General features: G+C 40.0%; 1 protein-coding gene across 1 annotated transcript in view; it reads right to left on the minus strand.

Moving 5' to 3' along the window:
* Nucleotides 1-12,161, minus strand: part of AGO3 (argonaute RISC catalytic component 3) — a 47,619-nt gene that overhangs the window by 25,601 nt on the left and 9,857 nt on the right. Inside the window, exons 2-4 of the mRNA XM_063140669.1 lie at nucleotides 9,425-9,596; nucleotides 3,046-3,166; nucleotides 809-1,017 (exon numbers count right to left, since the gene is read on the minus strand). Coding sequence (XP_062996739.1) covers nucleotides 809-1,017; nucleotides 3,046-3,166; nucleotides 9,425-9,596 — 502 coding nt within the window. The remainder of the gene's footprint in view (nucleotides 1-808; nucleotides 1,018-3,045; nucleotides 3,167-9,424; nucleotides 9,597-12,161) is intronic.

The raw sequence follows: 12,161 nt of genomic DNA on the forward strand, positions 1-12,161 counted from the left end.
CCTAAGCTCTTCATGGCAGAGGAAAAATTCAAACTGGGAGTGTGGTTTCTTCTTAGTCTCTTAGCCTCAGTACCTCACCTCAATTTGATGTAATTCACAAGAGGTTTCTTTAATTGCTTTTTACTTTACGTTGTCACAGAGGAAAACCAAGTCTGACAAGCAATCCTCAAGACAATGAACCCAAATAGAGCAGAGTGTATATGAAAGTAGTTGCAAACTCCTGCAGCTTCCAAAGTGAAGCATGAATCTTTATGTTTTTGGAAAATCCAGTCACAAAAAAAATAGCAGCTTTCAGAAAACATATCTATCTGTAAAAATTGTTTTAAAGTGTACATGTTGTGTATTTCCAAAGCACACTCTTAACAGACTAGGCAAGCAAAGTACTGTCACAGTGCATTTGGTATTTTTACTGCTCTGTTGTGCCCATTATCTTACTAGCTGCCATTTGCCAAACTCTTAATTGGTGATTATTGTATTCTCATGTAAGTTTATGTAATTTTGTTCCTTGGTTTTGTGCTGCTATGATCTAAGGAATTCAGCCACCAAACTCAACACAAGCACCACATTGCCCTTGATCTCTCCTAAATGATCTCATCATAGAAAGCCTTTCCAATTAACTGAAGGTCTTCCAGAGGAATCCTGTACTTGCCTAGAAGTAGTGATATGGTCAGTTTCAGCAATATGACTAGTGCAAGGTGTATGTTAACAACATCTCTCTTAATTCAATACACTTGCATAGAAAACTAAAGAGATCTATTCCAAAAGATGGACTCTAAGAAGAGTGTTCAGAGTACAACAGGGAACCTACTTCATGGAGGGTAAATGTCGTAGCACCACATCGACAGCGTGAACAGGGTTAGTGCTGATTGGCTTGTCTAATTCCAGAGGTTCAGGCAAGGTTCGTCCTGTCAGAACCTCATGCAGCAAGTGCCAGCTCACCCGGGAAACAAACTTTATTGACACCTTGAAGGGACGATCTTTGCCACCTTCTCCCGGCAATGTTACATCCAAATCAACCTGTAGAAAGGGGAATCCCAAAGTTAATAAAGTGGTTTACCTACAGATGTTACTCCTTTTCTTCCTGAATGCAGCATGACCAGCCCAAATTTAAAGATGCCTCAGATAAGAGAGATGAAGAAATAATGGGCAGCTATGCAAGTGACAATGAAATTATCCCAGGTATAATCGACACATGGGAAAGGCTAACCAGAAATCAGTGGCCAAAACATGCTTATCCTTCACCCTCAAACAGAATGTGTGGAACTGTATTAAAAGATACTGCTTCTTGAATTGTGAACACAGCACATACTTCTGTACTGTCACAACTTGACAGTGGCTTTTCTTGCACAATTTGGCCTTACAAATAAGGTGGCCTTATTTAATATGGCAAATGTCAAACAGATTACACAGTTTTATGCAAAGTAATGGGACGTGTTTCGTACTATTGTATAAAGGCCTAAACAACTTGGAACCAGGATACCTGAGAGAGCACCTTCTTCCTTATTAATCAGCCCAATTGGAATCCACCAGGAGAAGAGTCTTCAGTGTGGTGCGGTGGCCCCTTTTCTACGGAATTCCCTGATTCTGGAGAGCAGGCAGGCACCAACACTGTCTTGGTTTTGGTGCCTCCTGAAAACATTTTTATTTCAAGAAGCTTTCCTTGACTGACCAGCTAAAGAAAGCTCAGATGACTTGTTTTAATTCCTGGCATATGCTAGGTTCCATTTCCCTAATTATCCACCCAAGCACCAGCTTGTTGCATCATCCAAACCCAGGCAGAATGGAATGTTGTAGGGCTGAGGGCTGTTTCCCTATTTTAAAAAAACAAGCCATATGATGCCCAGGTTCAGACAACACAAACTGTGCCCAGGTGGGTAATTAGGGAAATGGCATCTTGCATGCACCAGGGATTAAAACAAGCTGTTGGGGCTTATTTAGGCCATGGCAGCTTGTTTTGATCATGTAAACTGAGACACTGAGGCAGTAAAAAGGTTTGAAGATTCTCATCTTCAAACTCAGATTCACTCCAAATTCACTGGTTTAATTAGTAGACAGCAATGGCGTATTTTCAGTTTGCTACCCTCTACTTCCCAGCACCATTTGGAAATTAGAAATCCAAAAACATTGTCAGCACTTATCAGATTCTGCATCAGAGACCAGGAACAACTGCAGCCATGAAAATCCCTAGATGTATCCAACCCAGTCTCTTAGGTTTAAACTAGACAATATATGAAATGTGCAATTGCATTTCGCGTGTGTATGATTTTAAATAGCAGTTCTGATTGTGGTAGATTAGGACTAGTGTCCAGACAGTCCTAAGCAAAGGATCCTAAAAGAATTGCCCACCCTGAAGCTTCTGTTTGGTCCAGGAAGAAAGCTATCAGTGGTGCTAAGGGCAGCTCCCTTCCTTGGGCAAACAGCAGGTTCGGAAGAGCATTTGTTGTCCAGACAGTGGCATAGGAGGAAGGATTTAAACTCACCTCCCTGGAGTCCCAGTCCTACTCCTCCAGTGTGCTGTGAAATGCAATCAAACGTTACATATATAATCTAGTTTGGTTCTTAGAGGATATCATTCTGCCAGTATGCCAGCATATTGCAGAAATCTAGATGAACTGAAAGATTGCACCCATTGGCCATGATCCAGAAGAGTGAAAGAGCATACATATTCAAGATATTTTATGGGAAGTGGAATGTGCATACACTTCCTAAAGTGTGTGCTTCAGGGGGTTCACCCAGACTGAAGATTTCGGTGGATACACTGAAATTCGGCCCTTTAGTCCTCAGTCCCAACTTAAATGAACTGAACAGCATTTGTGCACATTCATCCATTAACTTTGGTTCTCCCCCTTCTGTCACCTCTCACACACCAGATTTCAATTGTAAGCTCCTGCAGGCAGGGACTTGTATTTTTGCTTATACTACTTTATTCAGTGCCATTTACAGTGATCGTGCTATACAATAACCACCCATAGAAGTTAACACTTTTAAGAATTTCCTTTAGCTTACAAGAAATTAGAAAGTAAAGACAAGACAAAACTACCTTACCCCAGTTGTTGCAACAGGGAGTGGATTGGCTGTATAAAGGCTTCTTTTACCATCGTAAACTGGTCTACGGTCTCCAAATATTGTCACTTTAAAGTGCTGCACCATTGAATCGACCACCTCCCTAGAAAAACAACAACAAAAATGTATATTTGCATCAATATGGTATTAAGGGGGGGATGATATTTTTTTTTAAAAACCAACATTTCGAATCTTTTAGCTGAAGTATTTTCAACATGTTTACAGAGGTACCTAGTTAAGCTAGACTCAAGCAGTTATCCCAAATGTGTTAAGTTGAACTACAGCATCAATACAAAACCAAGTTTGAACACTGAGCATGGTGGAAAGAGAATAGTTATGGCTTCTTCCTCAGTCCCAAATATAGCTTTCATTTAGAACAGCTTTACCCCAACCTGGTGCCCTCCAGATGTGTTGGACTCCCAGCACTCCCCTGGCTTATGAACGCTGAGAGTTATAGTCCAATACATCTGGAGGGCACCGGGTTGCAGAAGGCTGTTCTAAAATGACAAAATGATGAATAACTTACAGCATGCCATGCCCAAGTGCTTTCCAACATTCTCTTCATTCCCTGATGCAAAGCTGTGAACTGTTCAGCTATTTACATGATCCAGGCAGTACTTCTTGCTACTGCAATCCTATGAGATGGTGCTGGCAACATTACAACACAAAATAACTTCAGTGGCCTTGCAGCGGCATTTTATACTACTAAGTTGTCTTCAGATACAAAAAACACAGTCTATACAGAAACAAACTGTATTTGCAAACTATCTTCACAAGTTTACTGCAACAAGTGGAACAGAAGAAAGGCTGCTTGTCTCAAGACAATGAATTCCCCAACTACAGTGCAAAAAGAATTGACTATGCCATTTATGAATACTTGAACGGAGGACACAATTCATGCAAAAAAACTTATTCACACACACCACCATTTAATGTTATGTTATTCCTATTGATCTTATGTAAAGGCACTCTGGGAGCCTTTCTGGCTGAAGAACAGGGCAAAAATGCTTAAAATAAAGTCCTTATTTGCAGCTCTTCCCTCCATTGAAAGTTCTTTCCTCAAAATCCCACATTTCCCCAACTTGAAAAAGTTAGACCAAGTCTTAAGTATCTTTCTACACATTGTGTACTTTTATGTGGGTACCTAAAATTTTAAGTGTACACTTGAAGATGTACAGTGAGAATGTGTTCAGACATATACTTGAAGAATATTAGAGGCCTGAGATTGGCTTTGGCTTCATATTGAGCATATTTTTGATGGCAAACCTCAAGTTGGTCCTGTTTAGTGTATGAAATGGTTCTAAGTATACTGGAGAATGCTCCCTTGTGGGAGACACTGGGAGAGAGGGGCGCTGAGGCACATCTCTGCACAAGCAGAACCTCAAGGACGTTACTGGGACAGCCTCTGATCAACCGAGACTGAAGTACGCAAGGGTGCTGCCCTTGGCAGAAAACCCTTTATATTTATTTATATTTATTACATTTATATACCGCCCCATAGCTGAAGCTCTCTGGGCAGTTTACAAAAGTTAAAAGTTACCCAACACAACAGATTGAACCGTGATTGATGCTGAGTGAAAACTGAATTCCAATCACAAAAGGGGAGAACACGGACATTTTAGTAATTGAATGTATTCTATCTTGATGAGGTAAAGCCAGTAGATAACTGTTTATATTGAACAGCAGTCCAACAGCCAGACTCACTGTATCCAGCTGCACCAGTGTGCTTATTTGTCTTGCAGGCATCATTAGATTAGAACAGGAGGAAGCACTTAAACACACGTTAGAAGACCCAACAACTACTTTTCCAACCAATGTTTGCCACAGATTATATACTCAAGCTCTGTAATAGGTTGAAAGTACAAGGTAGATAAAATGGTGGAAAATCTATGATAGGTTAAAAGCAGTGGGGGAGAGAAGAGGATAAGAGACAGATTGAATTGGGGCCATAATGTTGGGAGGGGGGTTAATCCTTCCCTTTGACCGACTTCCTCTATCTAAAATTGCCCCTCCCCCCCACCCCGTTCCTAATTTATTTATTTATTATTTATTAAATTTAAATACCGCCCCATAGCCGAAGCTCTCTGGGCGGTTTACAAAAGTTAAAAAACAGTAAACATTAAAAAGTAGGGCTGTGCTCCGCTCCGATCGGGATTCCAGAGCTGAGCAACCCGATCCGTCTCCGCCAAAGGCGAATCCGAATTGGGTCAGGGGAGCTGCGGATCGAGGCGAAGCAGTTTGCCTCCATCAGAAGCTCCGAACGCAGGTAAGTGGAGGGGGAGGGGGGCTCACCTGGCGCCGCTGCCGCAGTCCGTGCGGTGACGATGGTGGAGCCAAGTAAGGGAGCAGGGGGAGGGGGGCTTACCTGTGTCTGTCGCGGTCTGGCGCAGGCTTCAACTGAGGCCCAGGCCTCAGTTGAAGCTGGCGCGGACCGCGACAGAGGCAGGTAAGTGGGGAGGCTTATTCGGCCCCCATTTTGTCCCCCCTTCCCTGCCTCCGCTGCCCGCCGCAGAGGCAAGTAGGGAAGGGGGGGCAAAATCTCGATCCGCTCCTCTGGATCTCGCTCCGCAGAGCGGAGCGGGTCGGATCGACCCGAAGTGGTTCGGGCCTGATCCGAAAGTTCCCAATCAGGCCACGAAGCAGTTCAGGGGGTCTGTGCACAGCCCTATTAAAACGTATACAAAATTTAAAACGATCAAAAATATAAAAACAATAGCATAAAACAGTATCCGTTTATTTTTTCTCGTGGGAAACATGTGGCACCAGTGTATTTTTCCAAGTGGGGGGAGAATATAAGTTTCAAAGGTGGGGCCATTTTAGATCAGGGAAGGAGTATGAAAGGAAGAGGATCTACCACGCCAGCACTGTGACTGGATCCTATTGTTCCATTCCTTCATCCTAATTTTAACTTTAAAAAAATGCAATGCAATCTCATTTAGCTATGTTTTCAAACTGCCAGTTTAGCCATTAACACTTGCTATATACATAACATTGTCTATCAATGTTTTTTTCAGTGTTCTGTAGTTTTATGTTTCAGGTATATAATAACTCCTGGCCCCTTAGAAATTGTTTGGGCTATTTCTAAATAATATAATAAGCATGTCCAGTCTGATTACGATAAGAAAAAGAAGATCTATTCCTGTGTATATTGCATGATATCTATTAGTTGGCTTTTCAGCAATGTAGTATATTACAAAGAGTTCTTTAGGGTTTCCAAATAAAAATCCTTGAATCAGTTCATTTATGCATACTGCTCTTGCATGTTACCAAAACCCTCATATTGGAAGGAAAGGTCATTTTAAATGTGTTTTTTCACACAGTTATAACACAGCAAAACCAAAATAGCCAGACACTTAAATGAGTGACACTTTGGTCTAATTTCAATATGGTTACAAGCTTGATTTGGGGACATAAACTACATTAGTTGCACTGATGTAGGAGAAGCAAGTAGGAGTACGAGCCTGTTGATTCTCTGGAATGTCTCAGCACTTTTTGATACTATGCCTATAAGAACATTGTTTCAGAACATGGTTTTGAAGGACTCCTGTTCCATCCCCCTGGAAGCTGTCTGGAGGAGTGCTATAGCATTCTATTTTGTGTCTGGAGTATTAACATCTACTATATTGTTTAGGTCATTATTACAGTGCTTGTTCTAACTTGCATATTTTATTGTACTGTACTACAGATCATTCAAGAGAGCTTTGCTATGAAGAGGTATAGAAATTTAACAAATAAACACATTGTGCATCAGGAAAAATGATCACGTTAAAATGTAAGGACAGGATGAAGTACATCCTTAGTTTTGTTGTTCAAATTATCTCAAGCTATTTACACTGCCGTGCTCTGTACTATAAACTTAAATAAAATACCAATTTATATTTGTTTATGATGCTACTAAATATACTAATGTATAAACTAGTATATAACAAAGTGTGGAACCTCAAGCCCAGAGACCAAATCCATCCCTCCTGGAAACTCAATCAGGGCCTCTGGGGTTCCTTAGACAGCCACACTCTCTTTCCTCTGACCATCGATTGTTTAGTAGTTTCCTGGCATTGTACAGCTCCCCCCCACCCCCCGTTCTAAAAGGTTTACTTGCCTGTCCTAAGGCTTAGTTATTGGCAGAAAGAGCTTTAAAGTAAAATATGCTAGCTTCTTTTCTTTTTTTGCATTTTGCCCTGCCCCTTTTGCCTTTGGCCTCGCCCACCACTGGAATGGGGTCCCCGAGAGCTTCTCCAAAATGGAATTTGGTCCTCAGGCTGGAAGAGGTTCTGCACCCCTTGTACATAATTTATGCTTTAGGTCATGCCTAGATCTCCTGTGCCTTGACAGCATACAGCTTTAGGAAATCCCACGCTTTTTAAAAAAGTTTTGCTTGGCTCTTAAAATATGTTGAAATCAAACTATGTCACATATCTAGATTTTTACTTCAGCACCAAAGCTGTTTCTTTGGTGCTAATTCTAAAGAATGGCAATGCCATTCTCTAGAAATTTCAGACTCCAAAGGACTATGCTAAAAGCAACTAAACACAATTCTTCTATGAGCTATGATTTTCTACTTCACATCAGCTTATCCAAGTGTCAAACCATGTATTTTTCTGGATCGATGTTTTAACTAGCAGGCAGCACAATAGCTAACAAAGATTTAAATGGAATATGAAATTATCCTATGCATTTGTGGGGCATCCATCACTGCAACATGCAAACACTAGCTGATGAAATCCTTTAGCAAGTATGAAGTCAGTCAGTTACAAAAACATGAGTTCATACCAAATGAATATTGCAGAACCTACAAGAGCTAGAGTTGAAGTCACCTGTCTTTTCAGTCAGTTACACAAGGTTATTTTCCTTCCCTTGTGGGAAAAAATCTGCATGACCTACCAACAGAATTGAGACCTCAAATGTCTGGTATAAAAACTGTTTCATCCAGGGGACTTTGGAAAGTTATTCCACTTTTTTTCAAGGTAAATTGTAGCCATAATTACTTGTTTTCAACTGGCTGGGTCAGGAAAGAGATCTTACTTATCTGGATGCAAAACTTTTAGTACTGTATGAAGCAAAACCTACCAATAACTAATGTCTAGCCAGTTCTGCTCCAAGTGTCTGAATAGTAAATAACAGGAAAGTACACTGAAACATTATATGACAAATTAAAAATCAAGAAATAAAACTTTTCTTGATACTTTTTCTTTCTTTCTCCATAGCATTATGAAGAATGCTCCACAAGAGCTTTGTAAGTATCTCTTCTTGGCTCTAAAGCAGCATCACAGATTTCAAACCCCACCAAGGGAATGACTGGAAAGACTGAATTTGGAAACAAGCCCAAACTCCTCAAACTATTCATTGCAGAAAATACTTTCCAACAACAACAAAAGAACTATTAATAAGAGAAATCATGAAGATAGGATGAATGCCCTGCTAACATTAGCTCATTTTAGATATCAGAATTCATTGTCAAAGGGGAAGGTATAATGTCATCACTGCTAGAACGAGAGCAGAGGTTTTAAGACCTAGGTTTTGTTTTAACTATGTTAAATACACCTAACCCAAATTATAAAGGAATGTTTTTCTATAAAGGGCAAGCCGAGCTTCAGTCTACAGAGAATTTCCACTTCACAATGTACACAGAACTAAACCAAATCTAAACTGCTACTGGCTTTTCTGCCTATCAGACATCCCCACAGAGCCACACTATTCAGAAGTTAGGCAGCCTACCAAGGAATTTAATTGAACCAGTCAACAAATAAATATTACAAAACTAACCGTTCTAATGGCAAAATGAACACTTCAAAGCCCACTGTACAACTTTGGTTATATAAAGAGTGCTTAAAGATAGCACCAGATTCGTATGTTAACTTTAAAAACTTGTTTTTCATTTCAGATTGGATCTGACTTACTCCCAGAATAATGTGCTGGTAGTAATTCCTAAAACCAAGATGCTACTTCTCAGCATATTAATACATTCCAGCAAATACCTCTATACTAAAAAATATGCAGTTATCAAAAGTGGCCATTTCATTAATTGTAATTTCCCCATGTTTGGAATGTCAATGTAAAAGAATATATGTTCAGTTGTCAGGTGGCTCTGTCTGGTGTAATATCGCATATTAACATTTGTAAGTACAAGAATCAAGATTAAAAGATGCCCTTAGCATCCACTGTTAAAATAAAACAAGCCCAGAGAATGTCAGACAAAATCAGGGGCAAACGTATTTTGTTCAGACAGGATGGTCTGATTAGTCCTATTTGTTACCTCTTAGTCAACTACAGTAAAAAATAATTTAAAAAGCACAGCACTCAACTTCATCAACTACTGCATAAACATTAATAGATTGTAGTAATATTAACCACCTTGATTTACCTGTTCACTCTCCGAGGACACTTATCTGGCTTAATATCCACCTCATAGAGGTAGACGTCAATCTTTGGGATTTCAACTTGGAAGCAGTTGGCCAGCAGTTTAATAGGTTTTCCCATGGTGCCATAGCCAGGTCGTCTGGGCACCATGAGCAGGGGCTGAGCCCCAACGGGTCCTGCAAAAATAAAAATAAAAAGTACAGTTTAGAGTTAGAAACTGAACAAGCCTAGCAAAGTGATAAAATGTTTAATCTCTAGCAGAGACAATAATATCAACATTAAGCCAATGTACTCTGAGAAACCTTTGCATTTATAAGGGAAAGTGCAGTGACTAAAAAGGCAACAGGAAAACTTGGTTATGGTACAATCCTATGCATGTTTAGACAGAAAAACAGTCCTACAACTCCCAGCATTCCCCAGCTAGCCATGGTGGCTGGGGAATAATGGTAGTGGTAGTTCTGTTTTCCGACTAAACATGCATAGGTTTGCGCTCTTCTATTCCTAAAGTACATAAAATCAGGAACTTACCCAAAAGGTTATCTGGTCTGACCCCTCTGAAAGACCAAGCATTCAGAATTTGCTACAGATCCATTCAACGCAATTCAAGCCAAACTGTGCTGCTTGCAGAGCAAAGAGATCATAACTATTCAAGCGATCAATCTAATCAACACACACAAAAAGGCAATCACCCACTAGCCAAATTAATCTGAGAGAAAGTTCTATATAGTAATCAAGTAAATCCAGAATGTGAGCAAAACCACCATGATATCCAAAGGTGAAATCACATGCAGGAAGAAAAATCCTCCCTTACTCCAATAGGCCACAACCTAATGGCTATAATATAAACTTGAAGATATTGTTCATATTCACCGTGCTCCATTCCTGACCTAGTGAAATTCTTTGATTCAGTAAATATTCCAGGAAGACCTATTCCAGAACCGTAAACTTCTAGCAGTTTAAAACCTTCCTATTGTTTCTCACCTAAAATGTGTCCATATTCCGTTGGTAATTACTTGTTCTTGTGCCTGCAGCCTTCATTAATGAAAGTTTCTCTCCATACTCTGAATTATTCCCTAATACATTTTACATGTACAATTTTATTGCTCTTCTGTCTGTCTTCATCTGAAGCGAAATAGGCCATATGCTTATAATTCCATTCATGTAATAATATTGCTATTTACATCTCTTTTCAGTTTGATGTTCACCAATATGGATGACTACTACTACTACTACTACTACTACTAATAATAATAATAATAATAATATATTTATTTCTTACCCACCTCTCCCTTTGGATCGAGGCAGGGAACAACATTAGTACAAGAATCAACACATCTTAAAAATTCTTGATTTTACATTGATCTGGATAGGCCTGCCGGAAAAGGCTAGTCTTTAAAGCTGCCTTAAAATCACACAGAGAGCTAATTTTACGAATCTCCTCCAGCAGGCCATTCCACAATCTGGGGGCGACAGAAGAAAAGGTCCTCTGGGAAACTGATGACATTCCCTGCTCAAGCTAAACCCCACCACTTGTAGAGCCTGAGGTGAGGGACAAACACCGCCTTTCTCCAAACTATGTGGAGAAAGGGGTTAAATTGGAAGGATTTCAGTAATAAATCAAAGTGCTGTGAATTAAATGTGCTGATGGTGATTTTATGTCAGAGTGGGTGTTAAATGTATACAACTGCAGTTGATAACTGCCAAAGACAGACGTGGGATTTTTGTGGTAGTTAAAACAAACTAAATAAAAATTTATTTTAAAGTTCACAAACTTTGTTTCAAAATAAAACTTTTCAAAACTGTTTTAAAACCTCTCATCCAATCCTTTCTCTCTTCACATACATACTTTCCTTTCTCTCACACAATCACTCTTGAGCTTTCTTTATTATCAGTATTGTTTAATATACATCAACTGACTATGTGCACACCACACTCAAAAGACACCCCTCTATACACTGATCCTCAAACTCTCCAGAACAATAGTACTCTACACAGAGAGCTAAAGCACTAAAGGCTAAAGACTCAAGAAGTATCTAAAAAGTCTAGACACAGTATTTCCCAGTGTTATCCCATCGATGTCTTATCAAACGTTACAATACTTCCCTACTGCTTTTATATATGCTGCATTTCATGCCTCTAAGCATTTGTGTTTTTTGCAGTCTCTTTGCACTGGCTCCTGGTCAAACAAAATCCCAAGGTCAAGGAGCCAGTAGCCCACTTGTTTTCCTTTTCCCCTTCTCTATAGTGGGAAAGGCTCAGTTTACTATTCTGGAGCAAATGGTTAGATAGATCATTGGTCCCACTGGGCTGGGACCCACTACTGGGTGGCAACAAAACTACCACCATAAAAACATATGGTAAAAAAAAAAGAAGTGGGTCCCCAAATGGTTGTTTGAGCTAAGAGAAGAATGCAGGTATGAAAAGATTGAACACATGTCAGATTCAAAAACCAGTTGACAAGACAGATAAACTGCATTTTTGCTTTCAGCATAAAAGCCAAAAGCAGATCCACCATTTCTCCCTCAATAGAGTGCTTTCACACTACATGTAAAATGGAGAAATTTGCCTTTTGACAGTGTTCTGTTGCAAGCAAAGGCGGCGGGGGGAGACAGGACTATATCCAACCGTGCCTTCCTGCTCACAGAAGGGGTTTGGTCCTGTATAGTCTCATGTTCATGGAAAACCAACCCCTCTTCCCCCTCCAAAAACCTGTTCCAAAGGGTTGGGAGACCCTAGAACAG

This window comes from Elgaria multicarinata, chromosome 13 (assembly GCF_023053635.1).
Source record: "Elgaria multicarinata webbii isolate HBS135686 ecotype San Diego chromosome 13, rElgMul1.1.pri, whole genome shotgun sequence".
Classification (NCBI taxonomy): domain Eukaryota; kingdom Metazoa; phylum Chordata; class Lepidosauria; order Squamata; family Anguidae; genus Elgaria; species Elgaria multicarinata.